The 23,227-nt window shown below is 45.2% G+C and overlaps 2 protein-coding genes across 3 annotated transcripts in view; one reads left to right on the top strand and one right to left on the bottom strand.

The window, feature by feature from the left end:
• Window positions 1–369: 369 nt before the first annotated feature.
• On the top strand, window positions 370–17,266 carry psmc5 (proteasome 26S subunit, ATPase 5). Of its 2 annotated transcripts, XM_060036825.1 has the most exons (12): window positions 372–466; window positions 1,414–1,485; window positions 1,589–1,658; window positions 4,615–4,712; window positions 5,563–5,619; window positions 8,495–8,725; window positions 9,630–9,756; window positions 9,964–10,154; window positions 11,886–11,984; window positions 14,013–14,123; window positions 16,625–16,711; window positions 17,080–17,266. In XM_060036825.1, exons 1-12 carry the CDS (start codon window positions 437–439, stop codon window positions 17,131–17,133), a joined length of 1,227 nt encoding a protein of 408 aa, XP_059892808.1. In that variant the 5' UTR covers window positions 372–436; the 3' UTR covers window positions 17,134–17,266. The 2 variants fall into 2 exon arrangements, with proteins under 2 accessions (XP_059892809.1, XP_059892808.1); XM_060036826.1 differs by lacking the exon at window positions 5,563–5,619 and having other exon boundaries at window positions 370–466.
• A 1,186-nt stretch (window positions 17,267–18,452) lies between these two features.
• The window catches only part of LOC132446510 (MAGUK p55 subfamily member 3-like), a 64,944-nt gene continuing 60,169 nt past the window's right edge, over window positions 18,453–23,227 (bottom strand). The window contains exons 18-20 of the mRNA XM_060036841.1: window positions 21,231–21,339; window positions 20,769–20,888; window positions 18,453–19,242 (exon numbers count right to left, since the gene is read on the bottom strand). Of these exons, the coding sequence (XP_059892824.1) occupies window positions 19,063–19,242; window positions 20,769–20,888; window positions 21,231–21,339 (409 nt within the window). The 3' untranslated portion in view covers window positions 18,453–19,062. The remainder of the gene's footprint in view (window positions 19,243–20,768; window positions 20,889–21,230; window positions 21,340–23,227) is intronic.

Genomic DNA, 23,227 nt, shown 5'->3' with positions numbered 1-23,227 from the left:
CCGTCTAACACTGTTTCTATGTGCTACTTGTAATATAATAGGCTTTCATGTGGCAGTATTCATGCCCAGACTAGCTGTTTTTGGAGGTTTCAGAGGACAGTTTTAGCTAGACTGGTCAAACCTGTATCTGATTCTCGTTACAACTAACAAAGGCTTTACTGTAATTGCATGCTGTACACATTGCATTCTGCACCTAATGCATTGGATTAATCTTGGTTAATCAATACACTACAATTATACACTTCTATAAAAAAAATTACTATTATATAGTATGCATATATACTGTAATACTATGGGTCTGTGGGTGGGTGTGAGACCCATCTGAGAACGTGAAGGGTATCACCGCCTGTAGGGGGCGCCGTGGGCAACAGTCAAAGGATGTCATCGGAAGGATAAAGCGGATGTGCGGGTCTGCGGCGGAAGTAGAACCTTCAAGATGAAGATGGACGTGGACGGAGTTGATCATGTAAGCGTCTTTATTTTATTTAAAATGCATCATCCTTGCTGATTTTTCTCCAAGCCAGGCCAGACATGTAGCGTTACACAGGAGGCGGCAGACTTGGCGTTACGGGACGGACTGTGTGTTAATAGGGTTAATGAAGGCAGCTCTACGCTGTTTGCTGTATCATGGTAGCTATCAGGCTAGTGTCAACACAGGCTAACACCTCAGAGCCACTGGTCATGTTTCTGCTTTACAGATCAACCTTTAGAAACCTTTTAGAAATTAAACGTATTGAGTGTACACAATATGTGTGTGGGTGAGTATGGTTGGTCCTGCTGTCCAAAAACAACCCGTCTTCCACGTATGACGTGATCTCAATTCATTGTACCAACAAGTATACATCACTATCACTTTTATACAATTCTACATCACTGACTATACCAAGAATACATCACTATCACTTTACTACATGAATACATCACTATCACATTTTATACCAAGTATACATCACTATCACATTTTATACCAAGTATACATCACTATCCCTATTTATACCAAGTATACATCACTATCCCTATTTATACCAAGTATACATCACTATACCAAGTATACATGACTACCACTATTTATACTACCGTCTGCATCACTTTCATTATTTATACAAGCCATCATCACTTTCGTTATTTATACAAGCCTTCATCACTATCGATATTTATAGAAGTCTACATCACTATACAAGTCTACATCACTATCATTATTTATACAAGTCTACATCGCTATCTATACAAGTCCACATCACTATCACTTTAGTACCAAATCACATCACTATCGCTATTTATAAAAGTGAACCTATAATCCAAACTAGTTTTCTGATTTCCAATGCGAGTGCCGGAAGCGTTACTGTTCAGAGATGAGGAGTTTGGGGGGTCTTAATCTGCTCCTTCATTATTGCCTTTTTTCACTTCTGGCAGATGGAAACGGGAGACTGCAAAGGAGGGTCCGGCCTCCGACAATATTACCTGTCCAAAATAGAAGAACTCCAGGTGAGTGACGCGTGAAATGTATTTGTATCCCTTCTCTTGTGTGAATTATTTGACGTGTTCACTCAAATATCCATTTTAACGGTAATCCTCGCTGTCAATCCAGTTGACTGTGAACGACAAGAGCCAGAATCTGAGGCGTCTGCAGGCACAGAGAAATGAGCTCAACGCTAAAGGTATGTCATACTGCTGAAACTCCAAATAGTTTGTAACGCAGCGTTCTTAAGGCGGTGCGAATAATCAAAAAGAGCCTTTATGGTCTAGGGGTGTGAACTGTTACAAAAAATTGTCAACGGTTACACAACCGCTTTTTTTTTCGTGTACACGGTTAACTGTTTTTTTTTTTTTTAAAGTGGACCGCAGTCGCACTATAGGGGGATTATTTGTTTATTAACACGGCGGATGTGCGAGCAGAATGAATGGTTATCTCTGTGTGGTTAATTTGCAGTTGCGGTGTTAATTAGGATGTTGTCCGCTTACTGTTACATTAAACTAATCAGAAAACGCGGTTATATGCTATAGACCCTATAGTATCTGTGGTATAAATGCTGGGACGTATTTCGAATTCTAAATATGTGAACTTTATGTTGAAAGTATGGGCCGTTGCGATTCCCATTGAAACAATGGTGTGGTGATTATTATTTTATTTTTTACGGTTTTCGTTTACAGATTTTTCCTAAACGTTTATGATTTACTAACCGGTTACACGTGTACCCATGCACACCCCTATTATGGTCTGCAAATGGTATTGTGTCTACATGAAGATACTGTCTCACGTGATGCCCAAATTTGTAGGACACGTCTTTTTTAGAGAAAGGGAAATTAGTTTGTCTGATGCCATACTTTACATTGCCAGATACTTCAATGTATTGATTTTCTGTTAGGGTGCACTCACACTAGGCCATCTGGCCTTGGCCGTATTCACACCTAACCGTGCTCAACTGGCCCCATTTTTCTCTGGCCTGCACTCACACTAGCCCATCTGGCCGTGGCCGTTGGCCGTCGCAACTGCGGCCTGGCCACGGTAGGCTCTTGTACATGCGTCATCACGTCGTAACACGTCATCACCAAGCGTCCGCTGCATGGACCATAATAAAGTCTGCCGCCAGTCAGAAGCCGTTTCTCAATTCCTAGCACGCGTACTACGGACTCGATGACTTGCAAGCACGTACTTGGCAAGTCCGTACTTCAAGCACAGACTTGCGAGTACGTACCTGCAATTGGAACAGCAGCGGACTCGATGACGTCACCACCTCTGCTCGTCCGTTAACTGTGCTACGGCCTCATTTAGGCATATACTACTACTGAACAATATAAACAAATGATATAAAACAAAATCCCAGCCCCTTTCATTTTCAAATAGTATGTAAATATTCTGAATGAATAAAAATTGAAAAGATATGCGTGTCCTGCCATGTGTATAAGCTATACACACACGACTTTATAGATATTTATATATTATTATTATTATATTATATAAATATATATATAAGTTAAGAGTAACTTAAGCTACAGTTGTGCGTCTTCTCCATATTGTCCGCCATCGTACTGCTGCGAGTGCGAAATGCATCCTGGGATTTATAGCGATTGCAAGCACACACGAGCCACCTCCGATGCATGTTCGGTGAAACGGCGTGATCGAGCACGCATCAAGAACACTTCCGGGTTTTACGACAGTACTCGCTTGATGCGTGCTTCGAATTGGAACAGTGCTCGGGCAACGACTGATGACGTTTCACGAGTCCACGAGCACACTAGAGTTTTAACAACAATGGACAACAACACAGAGATCACAGTTCGCACTTTGCTGAGTCTGTTGCTTATCGTCTGCCCAAATGGCTAACATACACTCGACTTCTCTATGGGACCAACGTGAACCAACAGTTGAACTGCTTGACGCCATGTTTACCGTTTAATGGGAAAGAAGGCTCGTCGCCTTTATTATGTCCATGGTCGTCGCATGGACTATACGTCATCCAGCTCAGGTTGCGTAGCCGTGCGTGTGCGCTAGGGCTGGCCCGAATGCCATTTTTCAGCCTTCGAATACTCGTTGGTTTTTCCGAGCGAATATTCGAATACTCGTTCCAGACAAAAACACCATCAAAAACAACATTAATAATCCCTATATACTCCCTGGAACCGATTTTGACAGTATCTGCATATTTTGTTGAAGATTTAATAGCATTTAAACGTTAATTAGTAGGCCTAAGTAGGTTGAAGTTCCTTAGTTTTTCCCCATGAAAGCGAACAGCTGTTGCTCCGTTCCAAATCAGCTGTTCTCTGCCATCTCAGCCCTTACGGGAGCTTTTCAATTCATCCTGGAACGTGCATCTTTTCAGGGAATTTGTACAATAAATCCATAACAAATAACGAATATTGATTGTCTTATGGGTCCATATTATATCCATTATATTGACCGGGTATTCCCAAGACGCTCACGCTCTGCAGCAAGCCAGTCACAGTTGATTGGCGCGGCGCTGTACAGCGAACGTAAACAAACAACTAAGCTAAGGTTTTAAGTATTACTTTTCCTCCAGAGATCCCGCTAATGTTGTGTTATAAAGTAAAGGGAAACAAGATATCTATTCTTCCTCCACCTCTCTCGCTTCTCTGCTTGGTGTCGCTGACGCTTATAGTTTGCCTCCCTCGCTCTAGTAACGTCACGTACGTGGAAAAAAAACAAGCTCCGAATACTGATTTAAGCTTCGAATACAAATTTTCCGAACGAGTATTCGAATATTCGAATAATTCGGGCCAGCCCTAGTGTGCGCGTGTCGGCTCATTAGCATTTGTACCGTGGCGACCCGCCACGCCATGATAAAGAGGGCCACGATAATATACAGATATGTATCCAGCTGTTCTGTCGGAAAAAACTTTTACGTTAATATTGTGATCGTTTGATGCTGAAATCGCGATAACAATTCGATTAATCGATCAGCCCTACGCTGTGTTACAGTGTGTTTGCTGCGCTAGGCTAAGGGTTTTGCCTGCTGTATTAGGTTGTTTTCTGCGCTAGGCTAAGGGTTTGGCCTGCTGTGTTAGTTTGTTTTCTGCGCTAGGCTAAGGGTTTTGCGTGCTGTGTTACAATGCGTTTGCTGCGCTAGGCTAAGGGTTTTGCGTGCTGTGTTACAGTGCGTTTGCTGCGCGAGGAGCTGCAGCTGCTGCAGGAGCAGGGCTCATACGTTGGAGAGGTGGTCCGTGCCATGGACAAAAAGAAAGTGCTCGTCAAGGTAAGGATCCATCCCTCACATATTTTTTTATCATCTAAAGCATGACTATGTGTGAGCAGTGTTTGTAATAACGCCGTTTAAAAGAACAACCTTTGGTAGCGGCGTTATTTTTTCAGTAATGGGATAATCGATCTAATAACTGTTTCCGTCGTTACAGTGCCGTTACTGTTACTGTACGTTAAATGCAGTTCTTTACTATGAATTGATAGAATAAACTGCGTAATTCCTGGCTGGAGACCGGGCGGGTTAACAACGAGATAAGTGATTATGATTGGCTAAGGCAAAGTCATGTTTATGGTAGCTAGTGTGTTTTTACAGCTTGTGTATATTTACACACAAGCTAGGACATACGTGCCACACACGCGCACACACCAAATATGTTTGGCATATGTTCCAAAGCCTTTCCAACCAATCAAATATCTTTTAAGTTGGAAGTATGTCAGGGCCTTGAATGGGGAGTTCAACCATTTAACACATTAAGGCCAAGTGAAAACTGCTCAGAAAAATGCAAATTCTTAACCTTTTTTTCAGTAACGCAAATAGTTACTTTCCCTGGTTAGTAACTAAGTGTTACTTTCATTATAGAGGTAATTCAGTTACAAACTCAGTTTCTTTTTGGAATAAGCAGTGAGTAACTAACTAATTACTTTTTTAAAGTAACGTTCCCAACACTGTGTGTAATGTGTAAATATGTCGATTTAGTCCATTAAATACTGGTTGGCTTTGTAATCTATTTCAAGTAGAATGTCTGCAATTTATTGCATCAGCTTTCAACCATCTGTAACCATGTGGTTTGGTTCTAGGGAGAGGACTATCGGGTATTAACTTTCCTCTCTTTTCCCCCCGGCAGGTGCACCCAGAGGGCAAGTTTGTTGTGGATGTGGACAAGAACATTGACATCAATGATGTAAGAGCTGTTCTTGTGTGGATCTTTCTGGAATGTAGCTGTGGTTTTTATTTACATTTAGTTGAACGATTTAATCTAATGTGACGTACAAGTTAGGCTGAAAACAAGAACAAATGTGGAGTAGCTACAAAATATATTTTGTATTCCGGTTCAGTTGATATCACGATTTTTGGGTCACTGTTTTTGGTCCGGTTCGGTACGTTTCTGGTGATATATATATATATATATATATATATATATATATATATATATATATATATATATATATATATATGTGTAATTTTTTTCACCTGCTGTCTAGCATCATCTAGTCACGTTAGAAAAACTACAACACCATACCAGATCTAGCTACACCGGAAACAAAACAACAAGCACGGCGCACACACTTGTTGGGGCAAGCAAGGATACGGAGTGGCTGAAAAACTCCTTAAAAGTGTGTGCGTGTTTGTCTAGAGGGGAGTAACTGAGTGGCCCCTCCCGAAGGGGTACAACCCAGGTGGGCCTTCAAATGCGATTGGTCAGAAAGAACTAAAAGCGAATGAAATGTAACAATTTATTTATTTTATCACACAGGCTACGCTACAATCAAAACCCTCATTGTTTTACATGAATTGGCTAAACAAATGACCACTGTAGCATATTTAAACACAATTCAAATGAACACATTCAAAAGTATTTCTGCTCAATATAAGAGGTTGAATCTCCTCGTGACTGAATGTTTGTATACAGAGCGCATGCTGTATGCCTGCAGGGTTGATGCGCTCCACTTTTTTCTGTGGAGAACCAGCGCCTTGAATATTCCACATAAAACAAAACCGGATCGTTTTCGCCCGTTTCGGTTCCGTGTGGACGGGGCCTTATTTCCAATCAGTCATTCTGACCGGAGACATTTAGAATTTTCGGTCCTCCTCATTTTTTTCCGGTCAAAGACCGGTAATTACCGGACAACGGGAACTCTGCTGTGTGTGTGTGTGTGTGTGTATGTGTGCTTTATTGACTTTAAAATAGAGCTGTCCCGATGAAGACATGTCATCGCTGCAGCAGTCTGATTGGTTTAATACCGGTGTTGAACCACAGAACCGCAGCAGTGACTAGGTCCTGTCCTGTGTTCAAAGAGGTGATGGTGCTGCCATATGGGCCCCGGTTAGGTCCTGTCCTTTGTTTTAAGAGGTGACGGTGCTGCCATATGGGCCCCGGTTAGGTCCTGTCCTGTGTTTTAAGAGGTGACGGTGCTGCCATATGGGCCCCGGTTAGGTCCTGTCCTGTGTTTTAAGAGGTGACGGTGCTGCCATATGGGCCCCGGTTAGGTCCTGTCCTGTGTTTTAAGAGGTGACGGTGCTGCCATATGGGCCCCGGTTAGGTCCTGTCCTGTGTTTTAAGAGGTGACGGTGCTGCCATATGGGCCCCGGTTAGGTCCTGTCCTGTGTTTTAAGAGGTGACGGTGCTGCCATATGGGCCCCGGTTAGGTCCTGTCCTTTGTTTTAAGAGGTGATGGTGCTGCCATATGGGCCCCGGTTAGGTCCTGTCCTGTGTTTTAAGAGGTGACGGTGCTGCCATATGGGCCCCGGTTAGGTCCTGTCCTTTGTTTTAAGAGGTGACGGTGCTGCCATATGGGCCCCGGTTAGGTCCTGTCCTGTGTTTTAAGAGGTGATGGTGCTGCCATATGGGCCCCGGTTAGGTCCTGTCCTGTGTTTTAAGAGGTGATGGTGCTGCCATATGGGCCCCGGTTAGGTCCTGTCCTGTGTTTTAAGAGGTGACGGTGCTGCCATATGGGCCCCGGTTAGGTCCTGTCCTGTGTTTTAAGAGGTGACGGTGCTGCCATATGGGCCCCGGTTAGGTCCTGTCCTGTGTTTTAAGAGGTGATGGTGCTGCCATATGGGCCCCGGTTAGGTCCTGTCCTGTGTTTTAAGAGGTGACGGTGCTGCCATATGGGCCCCGGTTTGGAGCAGGGCTGGAAGTTCTAGCGTGGCCGCATACTAGGAAATGCTCTATTGTAGATGAAGGAACGGAGGAGGTGGAGTGGAATAGTTGGTTGGTGAGGACAGATGTCCAGACGTTCGATGTAGAAGAAAAAAGGAGCAGCGGCAAAAGCATTTGAGAATGTTTTTAATTGAGTGAATTTTTTAAAACGACAGCTGGATGGTACATGACATGGCATGACGGAGCCGAAACGGGCGTACACGATTCGTTTTATGCGGTTCAGGAATATCCCCGTAAAGGGGAGTCATTGAGAAACCACATCGAGCTGTAGAAACGCTGTAGTAAATGATTAAGGCGCTGGTTCTCCACAGAAAAAAGTGGCGCGCATACAGCCTGCGCGCTCTATACAAACATTCAGTTACGAGGAGATTCAACCTTTTAAATTGAGCAGAAGTACTTTTTAATGTACATTTAATAATTACATTTATCAATTCAACGCAACTCTGACGTCAACCAGCTGGTGGGGGGCTAATGACGTCATCGTTTGCGTTTCAGGCGTCCACACGAATCCTAGAACGAAACCGCATAGGTCCGGATAGTTTTGAAACCACCTCCGAGGGTGGTTTCAGAAATGTGCGGTTTCGGGCTCCGGATCCGCCGGCTCCGTCTGGACGGTCGACCGAAACCCACAAGACTTGTGCGGTTTCACCCAAAAATCGGCTCCGTGTGGACGGGGCCTAAGAATCGGCGAAAGAAAATGGGAAACCAATTCTTTAAGGGTGCAACCAAATAAAAAAAGTTAGTCTTCTTGAGCCCTGCTTGGACAGCGACAACACATCCTCAGACACAGCGACCCAAACGGTTCGGATGATGTACCGGTCCATCCCTAGTTTGTATTATTCCTAGATTTCCTTTAAACGCATCAGTAGTTCCTAATGGACCCCCCTTTGCCCAGGTGACCCCTAACTGCCGCGTGGCACTGCGTAACGACAGCTACACCCTGCACAAGATCCTGCCAAACAAGGTAGACCCCCTGGTGTCCCTGATGATGGTGGAGAAGGTGCCGGACTCCACCTACGAGATGATCGGGGGCCTGGACAAGCAGATCAAGGAGATCAAGGAAGTGATCGAGCTGCCGGTCAAGCATCCTGAGCTCTTCGAGGCGCTCGGCATCGCACAGCCCAAGGTCGGTGAAACGAAGCAGGAAAAAACCTCAGGGGCTGGGGGGAACTGACAGCTTAATAACTGACCGTTTCATAGTGTTACTAGAGCTGGGGGGAACTGACAGCTTAATAACTGACCGTTTCATAGTGTTACTAGAGCTGGGGGGAACTGACAGCTTAATAACTGACCGTTTCATAGTGTTACTAGAGCTGGGGGGAACTGACAGCTTAATAACTGACCGTTTCATAGTGTTACTAGAGCTGGGGGGAACTGGCAGCTTAATAACTGACCGTTTCATAGTGTTACTAGAGCTGGGGGGAACTGACAGCTTAATAACTGACCGTTTCATAGTGTTACTAGAGCTGGGGGGAACTGACAGCTTAATAACTGACCGTTTCATAGTGTTACTAGAGCTGGGGGGAACTGACAGCTTAATAACTGACCGTTTCATAGTGTTACTAGAGCTGGGGGAACTGGCAGCTTAATAACTGACCGTTTCATAGTGTTACTAGAGCTGGGGGGAACTGACAGCTTAATAACTGACCGTTTCATAGTGTTACTAGAGCTGGGGGGAACCGACAGCTTAATAACTGACCGTTTCATAGTGTTACTAGAGCTGGGTGGGACTGAGAAGTTAATACAGTAACTTTCTATTTCATCGTGTCACTAGAGCTGGGCGGGACTGGCAGCTAAATAACCGTTACATTTTGTAATATTATGAGGGCTTAATTACCGTTATTTAGCTTAACGACAGCTAAATAACTCGGCTACTTCTAGTCTTGGTGGTATGGATGCGAAACACCCTCTAGGTGCGAGCCATCCCATATAGTCATGCATCACTTGGTCATAGCGCTGCTACGGGCTACCGCTATGGCCCCCCGCTAGACCACAGCATAACGTCATGCGTGTCTCTTCCTCGACCCCAGGGAGTGCTTCTGTACGGCCCTCCTGGCACAGGGAAGACCCTGCTGGCCAGAGCCGTGGCCCACCACACGGACTGCACCTTCATCAGGGTGTCGGGCTCGGAGCTGGTCCAGAAGTTCATCGGAGAGGGTGAGGGGTGGTGTGATGTCAAGCACCTGGTTTATTACAAATAGTTGGAGTTATTAATGTGTATCTCCAGACATCTGGTCACAATTTAAACCTCAAAGACATTCAGACTCCTGCCCACCAGTCGCCATATTCTCTAACAAGATATTCAGATTATTCTGACAGAATCCTCTTTCCAGAGGATGTTAACCCTTGTGTTTCTCCTCCCAGGCGCCCGCATGGTGCGAGAGCTCTTCGTCATGGCCCGCGAGCACGCCCCCTCCATCATCTTCATGGACGAGATCGACTCCATCGGCTCGTCGCGTCTGGAGGGCGGCTCGGGGGGAGACAGCGAGGTGCAAAGGACCATGCTGGAGCTGCTCAACCAGCTGGATGGCTTCGAGGCCACCAAGAACATCAAGGTTCACACACACCTGCACGCACTCATTTATGTGTGTTAGAGCTGGGACGATTAGTCGACGTAATCGACTTCAAAAATTGAAGTCGATTACGACTTCAATTTTCACTCCCCCGCCACTCTCACTCCAGTCGTGGCGGTAAATATGCACCAGAACGCTAGTCGCCAATCGTTTGAATTCATAACAATGGCGGCGGCAGGCAGTAGCGGGAGCACAGAGGCTAGTGGTATAGTGGTGACCGGTCTTGCGTGTTCCAACGGTTTATTAGGTATCTAATCACTTCATTCAATGCCTCTTCCGTGGTCATTACAATATTATGAATAGACTTTGTCGGGTTCGGATGTTATACTCTGGTGAAAAGAGAACTTTTGTCATGTTATGTAGTTCTAGTCTAGCTGTTGACTGTCGAAATTCCACGATCTAGCAACCAGTTCTAAGTAGTAAGAGAACTTTTGTCATGTTATGTAGTTCTAGTCTAGCTGTTGACTGTCGAAATTCCACGATCTATCAACAAGTTCTAAGTAGTAAACACACACTACAAGTTGACAATTTAAATTACATAAATCCTTTTCGAAGTTGGGTCTCTGAGGTGGCAGTGCATTATTTTTCAGTTTGCACAATGAGAGAGGGAGGAAGGACTAGAACAGTATTTTTATATTTGGTATATTCCTCCTGATTGACTTATTTTGTTCATTTGTTAGATACTACATATGGCATCAAAATGCGCTATTTTGCAGTTTGCACAATTTAAGTGCCGTGTTTGCACAATGTTATTGCACAAAAAAGTGGCATGTTAAAGAAATGTTTAATAAATGTTGATATTTTAACAACAAATGTTTTGATATCCATATTGTGTGAAAAGTTACATTGATGAAGTAATGTGAAATAATCGGTAACTGAAAAAATAATCGTTGGATTAATGGTAAAATTAGTCGTTAGATTAGTCGACTAATTGAAAAAATAATCGCTAGAATAATCGTTTGAAAAATAATCGTTTGGGACAGCTCTAGTGTGTGTGTTTACTCTCTTTTTAAAGTCTGCTCTCCAGACTAACAGTGATGTAGTGTGGTTGGACTAAAGTCTGCTCTTCAGAAAGTGATGTAGCGTGGTTGTACTAAAGTCTGCTCTCCAGACTAAGGCCCAATCTCATTCATTCGCTCTGTCTCAACCCTACATCTCAACCCTAACCCTCATTGCTCAATCTCATTGCTACCCCTCATTGCTACCCCTTAACGGTCCCCTACCAAATGGGACAACCCTACCCTGTGACGTCATCATGGCCTCCCTGTGCCCCCTAGCAGATAACCAGACCCCTGGTAATGTTACAAGAGACAGACTGGCTGCCATTGTCTCGGGCATTCTCGCAAGGTATTGTGGGAGCAAGTCAGAACTGAAGCGCTTTGAGGGTGCCCATCGAAAATCTCAATTTTGAGGGGATGTTAGCCCTCCCCCCTACCCCTTAAGCTACATTTAAACAGTATTGGGACATGACTCCACGGCGCGTGAACGCGCAACAGCGAGGGCTAGGGTTGAGATTTTCTATGTAGCAAAGGATTGAGATTGGGCCCAACAGTGATGTAGCGTGGTTGGACTAAAGTCTGCTCCTGTAGCGTGGTTGGACTAAAGTCTGCTCTCCAGACTAACCGTGATGTAGCGTGGTTGGACTAAAGTCTGCTCCAGTGTCGTCCCCATGGCGGTGGGAGTCCGTCTGTAACCACCTCCTTTCTCCTCCAGGTCATCATGGCCACCAACCGGATCGACATCCTGGACTCTGCTCTGCTACGGCCTGGGCGCATCGACCGGAAGATCGAGTTCCCCCCTCCCAACGAGGCTGTGAGTTCCGCCCACCAACACACCTTATAACACTGCCCACAAACACCAACTTACGCCTCGGCTATTGTTTACATGTCATACATGTCATTGTGTACATATCATGATGTACTCCCCATCAGTGGGCAGGGTAGCCACGGGGTCTTAAAAAGTCTTAAATTGCGTTACCCTAGTCTTAATGTTTTGTATATATATTTTTTTGCCATTATTGTTTTATACAGGGGATTGATAAAGTTCTATCTATTGAACAGAAAGAAACACTTGGTCATACCTTTACACACTTTACCACAGCATTGGCCTACTGAATGCCATAGATATATTTTAAGCATTGGACTGAATGCCACATAAATATATAATTATGTTTTTGCACGTTTGCAACGTTTAAAAGTTCAGGGAAAAGTATAGCCTCTACTGGTGTTGCTTAGGCCAATATCCTTTTGAGGCAGTGTTGTTTCCGAATATTAGTGTTACGGGCCAATAATGCTTACTATCATACATTAGTCACCATGTCTGTGGACGGGTTAGGGTTCGGGCTGGCTCCTTACATTACGAAGGAGTTAGTAAAAGAGGTCAACGAGGCAAGTGGACGATTCATTGAAATGGTTGAGGAAATTTGAATGCTGAGAAACTACAGCAATTTGAAAAGAGTTTGTTTGTTTATATTTTATATTGTGTGTTGAAAGTTTGATATTTAAACCAAAAATACAGCTACACTTTCACACCATCACTTTGTGTATTGTTTTTTTAATCTTTTATTATCGTTTCTGGGTACATGGTCTTAAGAGACATCAGGCCTCTAGGCTTTGAGTTAGGCCCTCCGTTTGGCTCTTTGATTGGTGAGTGCACACTTATCCTTTGGCACATTCATTAATGTATTGACATGAATGTTTCATATGTTCCAAAAAAACATGAATAACATATGCACTGGTGTTTTACGACCGCTTAATGGGTGCGATGTTGGTCTTAATTTTCATTGAAGTGGTCTTAAAAAAGTCTAAATTTGGGTTGATCAAACCTGGGGAAACCCTGGTGGGATCCCCAGATCAGTGTTTCCCATACATAGACCAATGTGGGGCGCAGCGCCACAGATTCAACACCGCGCACCACAAATTGATTCCGCTTATTTATTTATTTTTTGCGATTTTTAAATATAAATATCATTCCGTTCATTCATCTCCTCATAGCTCTCTTTCTCCCTGACAGTCTTGTTCACACAGACATACGCACACGAACACGCACACAAAGAGACGAGTGCGCATTCATGCCAGTGGTGAGCGGGTACACTTATAAACAGCCCGCTCCTCCTCTCAACGCACCCATCAAAAGAAAACACAAAGCAGCGGGATATAAGGCACGGAGAAGACGGTCGGTGACCGTTTTACCAAAGTCTAGTATGATATACTGTGCTCAAAAACACCTGCCCAAAATTATTGTTAACTCAGAAAAGATAATGTTATGAACTCAACGTTATTGATATTGAACATCCCGCACCCTAAGTCAGCACAGAAAATCTTGGTAGCGCAGAAAACGATGCGATTTAATATGAAATGCGGTTATAGTTGAGATAGGCTACGGTATTAGACTGGGTACCCCCTGCCCGTTCTGCCGCTATTGGAATTCGCTCTGCAGAAGGGGCTGGAGAGCAATACATTTCTTTCTGTTTCTGATCCGCTTCTACTGGAACCAATCACCAAGCAGTTGTCTTCCCCCTGGCGCGCTATTGGCTGATATAACACAATGGCGACAGGGAAGCGATTGTTGCGATTGAAGCGATCGTTGGTCTGATTGGTTGAACGACTATTATTTTATTTTATTATTACATTCATATTGTTACATTATACTATTGATTTTCTATTACCAAAAAAGGTTAATATAGAACCTCCCCCCCCCCCCCCGTCAGGATTCCACCCCCCCCCCCCCCCCCCGCTGGCACCACACATTGCTTTCTGTCTGTGGGAAACACTGCAGTGGGTTCCCCATCGCTAACATCATTGGGTGTTGAGTGACTCATGGTTCCCCCCCTCTCCCCAGGCTCGTCTTGACATCCTGAAGATCCACTCCAGGAAGATGAACCTGACCCGGGGCATCAACCTCAGGAAGATCGCCGAGCTCATGCCCGGAGCGTCCGGAGCCGAGGTTAAGGTGAGCCAACGACGTACATGGACCCAGACTGGGATCAGACCCAGACTGGGATCAGACCCAGACTGGGATCAGACCCAGACTGGGATCAGACCCAGACTGGGATCAGACCCAGACTGGGATCAGACCCAGACTGGGATCAGACCCAGACTGGGATCAGACCCAGACTGGGATCAGACCCAGACCGGGATCAGACCCAGACCGGGATCAGACCCAGACCGGGATCAGACCCAGACCGGGATCAGACCCAGACCGGGATCAGACCCAGACCGGGATCAGACCCAGACCGGGATCAGACCCAGACCGGGATCAGACCCAGACCGGGATCAGACCCAGACCGGGATCAGACCCAGACCGGGATCAGACCCAGACCGGGATCAGACCCAGACCGGGATCAGACCCAGACCGGGATCAGACCCAGACCGGGATCGGATCACGATTAGGGATCGGATCACGATTAGGGATCGGATCACGATTAGGGATCGGATCACGATTAGGGATCGGATCACGATTAGGGATCGGATCACGATTAGGGATCAGACCATGATTAGGGATCAGACACAGACTGGGATCAGACACAGACTGGGATCAGACACAGACTGGGATCAGACACAGACTGGGATCAGACAGAGACTGGGATCAGACACAGACTGGGATCAGACACAGACTGGGATCAGACCCAGACTGGGATCAGACACAGACTGGGATCAGACCCAGACTGGGATCAGACCCAGACTGGGATCAGACCCAGACTGGGATCAGACCCAGACTGGGATCAGACCCAGACCGGGATCAGACCACGATTAGGGATCAGACCCAGACTGGGATCAGAGAGGGGTCAGCTCCATGGAAGTTCCTCTTCAGGGTAATCGCAGAGTCTTAAAGTATTAAAAAAGTATTACTTTTCATTTTCCAAAATTAAGGCCTTAAAAGTATTAAATTTCATCTTAATTTTTTTAAAGGTTTTACATTATCAATAGATAGCATAATTCAAATATTCTGCGTAATGTCCATGAAGCCAAACATTCTGGAGTCTTTGCTACAAATGTAAATTCATACTTGGAGTGGTGCTGTCAAAAATATCAATTTTTCAATGGATTTTTTTAACCGTTTCAATAATTTTCTGCAGTATCAATACAAGAATACCAGCTGCGCTTTCTCGCTCTCCTCTCTCGGATAGCGAGACACACAGCGCCAACATGGCCCCGCTTCCAGTCAATCTCTCGCGGTCTCTGGACCCGCCTCCTGTCATTCAATCGCGTTCTTTGGCAAAAATCGACCAAAACTCTTTTGCCACTAAACTTGGTGTTTACAATCAATAACTAGAGAAGGTTTCTGTGGAAATTGGTAAATTGCCTTCAATCATAGCGCTGAAGACATGTCCTTTAGCGCTATCTGGTGGCCATATTGATTATTTGCGAGTGGTGTTTTTCGAGTGGTGTCAAAATTGTACAAGAGATCTACCTGTTTGTGTCTCATAGTACTACAGGGTTACAAACTGATAATGACCAACTGATCATTATTTCAGGTGGAAATGTAATTTTCCACTTATGCGGTATTCTAGCGTTATGCCCTCTTACCTAGTAGTTTCCTAATTGAATATTTCCCTTGCACAGGATCCTTCTATTATTTTCCCTGTGGTATTGAAATGGTATTGAACATTGATACTTTCAAGGTATTGTATCGAAGTTAGGAAATCCAGTATTGTGAAAACACTACTTCGCAGTCACGTGACTACTGCTACGTCGCTTTGCGTTGGAACTGCGTCGTTGCAGACCCCTCTGCGGTCGACGCATTGGTTACGACTCATGCCCGCTATGTCACGTGAGCGCGAAAGCATAATATCCTTACTGTGTAGCATGCGCAAAACAGTGGGGAAAATTGGAAGAAGTCAAGAGAGATTTTTGGGAAGTGTATCAATAATAAAAAAATAATTACATTGCAGTTTAAATCTATTTGATTGTTAAGTAAGGGTAAGGGTTATTCCGTTTGGGCCTTGGACTGGAATGGTCAAACACTTAAATGGGACATATTATGAAAACAACACTTTACCTGGGATTTGGGTTGTTTTGGGTCTCTGGTGCTCCCACACGCATACAAACTTTGAAAATGGTCTGTACATGATTTTTTGAGTGAGATATGCATTTCTGTATGTACCCCGCCTACAGTTACCAAACGAGCGAGTCAGTTTCGGCGCCCCCTCTTACGTAGGAAGGGGGCACAGTTGAGTGATCGTTCAAATTAACCACTGATCAGTGATGCATACACGTGATTTATGATGTGGAATATTGTTTAAGGTATAAATGAAAGACGTATGTGGATCTTTACACTCATTCATGTATTGGGGGTCAGGGCAGCTGACCTCAGCTCTTCATCCTGTTGTACTGCGCTTGCAACTAGACAGCTGGTTGACCTCTAGCTGGTTAGGTCGCAGACGTGTTAAACTGGCGTCCAGCAGGGTGTGATGAGAACATGTGTGTGACGATAACGTGTGTGTGTTGTAGGGAGTTTGCACAGAGTCCGGCATGTACGCCCTGAGAGAACGAAGAGTCCATGTCAACCAGGAGGACTTTGAGATGGCCGTGGCCAAGGTCTCACACACACACACACACACACACACACACACACACACACACACACACACACACACACACACACACACACACACACACACACACACACACACACACACACACACACACACCCCCCTTCTAGATTTTGTTCCACCATGTGTCTTCATAAAAGGCCACATTGCCCATCAGAAGTGTATATTTACCAACAAGATAAATTCTACTCGTACATTTTATTGACCTTTAGTTGACAATAATGTGTAAGTTACCTTTTTTAAATCGTCAAATTTGACGTTAATTGTTTATACTTGACCCAATTCTTATGCAAAACATCAGCTGTACCTTGTGACCCTTTGATCTGAAGCCCTTTTCAAACCCTCTGTCCCCAGGTGATGCAGAAGGACAGTGAGAAGAACATGTCCATCAAGAAGCTGTGGAAGTAAACACCTGTAGTGTTGAGGCCTCGTGCAGAAACACCTCCGCCAACAAACTAGTGTATATTCTCCTTACTTTTTGTTTATGCTTTGTACTCGTAGCCTTTAAACCATCGCAAATTAAAGTTTGTCCCCAAGTAAAGGATGTGGTCTGTCTGACTTATTAAAAGAATGCAGTCCAGAGACTTGTTCGACTTTTGTTTATTGATGGAACACGTCCACGATTGGAAGCCAGATTAATCATTTGCAGAGGTCCATTGTTACCATTGTACATTGATTGATTATGCATATTGTTTATGGCACAGTATAAGTTTCCTGATAAATAGTGGTACATTTGCTCGAATCAGACTTTTGAACACTTAATAGAAGTCCTCACTAATACATGCCAGATACACAACATTCAGGATATGATTCATAGAGCAGGGTTACATTAAAACAAGAAACCGCTGCTAAATCAATCCTCATTCACAAAGATGATTCGGAACGGAAGTTTGTAATGGGTTCAAATCTGTCAGGTGATGTCATTTTCAAGTTAGTATGACATCACCAGTTCAACAAATAAGAAACGTCCAGTTAACTTGTTTTTTTGATTTGGGACAGGGTTGAGGTTTTCGGTGTTTGGTGACAAGGGGAAACAGTCAACATGATGCAATGAAAGAAAACATTGTTCTTATTTCGGTAAAAACTGTCGCATTAAGCCCAGTTCAGACCAAAGATCAAAGAGGCATTCGCGAGGACAGCTACGTGTCTGGTCCCAGCTGGCGTAGCCACGACAACAAGCGACGCATCCGGCTAATGGTCACCAGTTAACAAGGTCACGAGTTGAACTTAAAGAGATACTTCACCGGTGGGAATATGAAGGTTTTATGAATTAAATAATTCAATGTATTATAAATGTGAAAAAAAAATTGAAATCGGTTCATCCTAGCCTGAAAAAAGGCAGAAAGAGTGTTTTCATGGTCTCTCTGGCTCAAAGTAAGAAAACCTCCAACTACCACAGTGCATTGCGCTCGCTGCCCCGCCCACCTGTCGGTCTCCCGTCCCCCTCATTTCCCCTCAGTACGCGAGCTCCCGCTCCCTCTCATTCCTTATTGGTTGAACATTTTTCCACCAAAAGTGTGTTGTAGTCCTCGGCCCTTCTAGCGGGACAAGAGGTTTCTCCCGAAATGGCATCATTTGACGTCATTTCGGGAGAAAATTAGATGAGAAAAAATGGGCCAAGGGGAGACTGGTTTAGACTGATATTTATTTATATATTTATTTATATTATAATAGCGATTTTATAATGATAGAACGCCGGTTCTCAATGGGTGAAGTATCCCTTTAATAATAATAATAAATGAAATTTATATAGCGCTTAATATGGTAGGCCTACTCTAAGACGCTTTAAAACACCACACCAAGTGCCACCGCAATTTCGCAACATGCTTTCTTCTTGCTGTCCCTGTTGCTATACCCCTTTCTGCCAACGTCGTAAAGGACGGCTTGCTCCTCCAGCAAGCGAATTCAATTCCCCTCCCTCTCCTCGGACCAGAAGTCTGCCATCTTCGGATGGTGGAGTGGACAGTACGGTACCGGGACGGAGTAAAGCCGTGACGTACAAGTTGTTCTGTGCTGTGATTGGCTGAAGAGAAATAGTTAAATCGCCGCGTTCTAATCTCTGGCGACTCCTTGCGACGCCTTGCAACTCCTTGGAACGACCCGTTCACACCGTTGCAAGTCGTTGCAAGGTGAATCTTTGGTGTGAACTGGGCTTTAGTTGTAAAGATTGCGCAGGCTACGATGGTAATGATGTAGATCCAGCAGTACCTTAACTTCAAGCCCCCCCACTGCCCTACTTGGTCTCAATAGTCCTGCTGCAGTCCAGTTCCGGTCCCCCGGTCTTGTTTCGGACCCAGGAGACGGGGACCCAGTGGGGCTCGGTCCCCCCTCCCAGGTCTAGGTCCTGACCCAGGAGACGGGGACCCAGTGGGGCTCGGTCGCTACCCGCTCCAGCAGGCCCTGCAGCTCCAGTAAGGCCCCGGCGGGCTCCTCCTTCACCAGGACGTAGTCCACCCAGTGGCCGTGGAGATCATCCATCTGCTCAGCCGACTGCCTCATCTCCTCCAGGTCCTCCTCCTGGGGGACAGGTCAGAGGGTAAGACATGGTGGGGATAGCCACACGGGTGAGACATGGGGGGCACTGACCACGGGGTGAGACATGGGGGACAGAGACACGGGGTGAGAAATGGGGGGCACTGACCACGGGGTGAGACATGGGGGACACTGACCATGGGGTGAGACATGGGGGACAGAGACACGGGGTGAGACATGGTGGACACTGACCATGGGGTGAGACGTGGCGGACACTGACCACGGGGTGAGACATGGGGGACAGAGACACGGGTTGAGACATGGGGGGACACACATGGGGTGGGACATGGGGGACAGACATGGCAGACACTGACCACGGGGTGAGACATGGCAGACACTGACCACGGGGTGAGACATGGGGGGACACTGACCACGGGGTGAGACATGAGGGGACACTGACCATGGGGTGAGACATGGGGGACAGAGACACGGGTTGAGACATGGGGGGACACACATGGGGTGGGACATGGGGGACAGGGACATGGGGGACACTGACCATGGGGTGAGACATGGCGGACACTGACCATGGGGTGAGACATGGGGGGACACTGACCATGGGGCGAGACATGGGGGGACACTGACCACGGGGCCAGATCCTTATTGAATTGACATGAATATGATTAAGTAATAAAGTAAAATAATGCAGCATGTGTCCCAAACGTTATTCCGAACGTTGTAATGGCCTGGAGAATCGAGTTCAAACTAATATTGTACGTCATGTCGTCAGGTGACAGATAATGCCTTCATGCATTTACTTTCTGGTGGATGTTGAAGGATATTGCACAGATGGATATTGCACAGATACATCTTACTATGAAACTACTTCTTCGAGTTTAACTCCCGCTGCATCAGCAATCGGCTAGTTGGCAAACATCAGGGTGAGTAGAAAGGGACATTTGTTTACAGACCCGCCGTGGTTTAATTAGCAGCTTGGAAACATAGATCTGTGATATTGTCGGAGTAATAGTTTATACACTTTATGGTCGGAGTGCTAGCTTGTGGAGATTGACATGACAGGGGCTGATTGACATCGGAGGGTTAGTCAGTTTTAAGGCTGCCAGCCATGTATTAAGGGCTGGTTTCCTATTCAAAGGTAGCCTGTGGAAATGTATGATTACCCCAGCTGCCTTGGCCCTATATAATTCATTACTGCAGCCAGGGGCAATGCAATAAGATGATCCTCCTGTAGACCTGGTTGTTTGCTTTTCCGTAGCCATTTCAGCGAGCCTCAGAGCCTGACAAATTACCTGCTATGGCTGCTAGAGCCACAGAGTAGTAGGTTACCATGCCAGTGACGTAGCTGATTGTTGAAATCCAACATGGCGGCGCCCTGTAACTCTTTCACCGTACAATTTAATCCCTTTTAGCAAGTTCAGCCGTTTTTTGTTGTTGTACCAATGAGAAGGCAGACAATGCATCTGTTATATCATCCAAACATTCAAATTTCAGTTCAGTTCATCTTTAAGAGCTCCCCAGGACTAGATAGTGCCCCCTCTGGATCCTCGACCCACCGTGATGGTGGTGCTTAGCGAGGAGGTGGAGCCCAGACGCCTGCAGTGGCTGCTGGGAACCCGCGGCCTCACAAACACCACATAGGGCCTGAACTCGGCCGTGCGAAGGCTTTTCAGCGCCTGGGAGAGAGAATAAAACACATGATTAAGAACACGTAGCGCTAGGTGAAATAACAAACTTATGTTTATGACACACACAGTTAGCATTGACTTATGTATACATACACTAAAGATGTGTTTTAGTGTCTGTTTTCGAGTAATTGTCATTCATTTAACAAAATGTCGAATGCCTTTAGTTGAAATACAACTTTATCATCAACCATATCAACCATCTCGAACGAAAACCAAGCTGTACCGGATCCCTTATCCATTTAAAAAGCTGTTAATTTACATATCAGCAACATGTTTCGACCGTAAATCAAACCCCTCGCCACTAGAGGACGCTGTCCCGTGCGCGCTCACTTCGGCATGCACGTCCACCAGGCAAACTTTGCTGCGGTCCAGCACGCTGCGGATGGATTCCAGGCTGGTGCCGTAAAGGTTGTCCTTGTACTCGCCAAACTCGATGAACCTGGGGAGGAAAGTCGTGATCACATGCTTCATTACACCACCTGGTTATTTGTTTTGTCTAACAGTGGTCATACAGCGCGGTTCGGTCCTGCACACGCCCGGACTCCCGTTACATCAGCTATCATCATGATCTCTATAGTAACGCTGATTAACATAACCCAAGTCTGCGGGTTAACAGTTCAATAACCATCACAACACCATCAAACATGGCCGATAGCATGAAAAAAATAACACATTTTGTTTCATAGGCCGTTTTCCTCCTTCCTCTTGCTGTTGTTCAGTTCCAGCTGCTCTGAGCGTAGTCTCCACGAAAAGACTGTTGCATTTCAAATACAAAATATACAGGCCTAATTAGGCCTCTGCACGCGATCTCTTTTCGCGTTGCCTGGGCCGCTGTCACGGTGCCCGCAGTTTTTTGACCATTCATTCATTCATTCACGGGGCACGGAGGGAGACGCGGGGGTGCAGTGGCCGCGCTCACGGTGCCCACGGTTCCCACGGTTCCCGGGACGCGGCACCCACGGTTCCCGGGCCATTCATTCATTCGGCCCTCACCTTAATAACCAAGGCCTCATAATTGAAAGTGTAGCCAATTGTCTGCCCTTGCTTTGGGTTGTACTTGTATCTGTTCGTTTTAGCAACGATAAAGGAGGTAGTTAAGAATGGGGTTTCATCTTGTGTGTTCAAATGACTTCCTTCAATTTGTCTTCTCTCCCTGTCTTTCTTCACCTTATCTTCTGAGAGCCAGACTTCAATTTATTTAACTGTCTTCAATTTATTTTAACTGTGGCTGTAACATATTGCCACATCTCCATCCAGGTAAAAAAGTTCACCGTAAGAAGTCACAGCAGTCTTTGCTTTTTATTACATATTGATTAAGCTAATACTCTAAGATCGTATTTAGATCGATATTCATCATGACATTTCGTTATGTTGTTAAACTATGAACAACAATCAAAAAATATGTTTTCATTTTCCTTGTTTCGTATATTTTAATTTATTAAAGGGCAACTTCACCCATTTCACATAAGCTTTGTATTTTTAGAACCCCCCGCATATTTTTGAATGGTCTAGCATCATTCCCTTATTTTCTGGAGAGACTGGAGAGATCCGTATCGATCTCCAACACTTCCTGTTTTTAATGACGCAATATGACGATTATTGCGTACAAGAAAATAGGAAGCGTAAGAGGGGATGATTCTCGTAAGACTACAACCACTAGTCCCACCCCCCTAGGGGATGGGACCCACTGACGCTACAGACCTATTAGAGCAGTGCCAGTGGGTGGGACTTCACCAGCAGAAACTAACATCCACAGCGTCTGAAGCTAAGATAACAGAGGCTGTTGATAAAACTGAAGTACATTGGCGGAGGGTACTGGATCTGACATAGAAGATGGCTCCATGCAAAAGTTCACCATTTCGAAAGAAATACAAACGAGGACTACCGTATTTTCCGCACTATAAGGCACACCGGATTATAAGGCGCACCTTTAATGAATGGCCTATTTTAGAACTGTTTTCATATATAGGGCGCACCGGATTATAAGGCGCATAGAATAGAAGATACTGCAGTCAAACGTTTGACTGGGGTTGCGTTATGCATCGACTAGACCGAGCTGTGCTAAAGGGAATGTCAACAAAACAGTCAGATAAAGTCAAACTTTATTAAGCGTTCTGACAACTCCGGTCACTCCCACGGTAACGATGTTCAAACGTTAATGTGCATATTAACAATATCTCATCCATATCTGATCAATATCAATATCTCTTAACAATAAACTCACTTTTTCAGTTCATTCCCCGTCTACGAATCCCTCGAATTCTTGTGTGTCCGAATTGAACAGTTGGGCGAGTACGGCATCCAACATGCCCGGATCCCTCTTGTCA

This window comes from Gadus macrocephalus, chromosome 18, assembly GCF_031168955.1.
Source record: "Gadus macrocephalus chromosome 18, ASM3116895v1".
Taxonomy (NCBI): domain Eukaryota; kingdom Metazoa; phylum Chordata; class Actinopteri; order Gadiformes; family Gadidae; genus Gadus; species Gadus macrocephalus.
This window is presented reverse-complemented; position numbering and strand designations above follow the sequence as displayed.

Bases quoted from the DNA above. Each gene is read 5' to 3' on its own strand.
- psmc5 (XM_060036825.1), top strand. From the start codon at position 437: ATGAAGATGGACGTGGACGGAGTTGATCAT. The intron at 9,757-9,963 runs GTGAGGGGTGGT...TTCTCCTCCCAG, and splicing joins CCAGAAGTTCATCGGAGAGG to GCGCCCGCATGGTGCGAGAG. The intron at 16,712-17,079 runs GTCTCACACACA...CTCTGTCCCCAG, and splicing joins TTGAGATGGCCGTGGCCAAG to GTGATGCAGAAGGACAGTGA.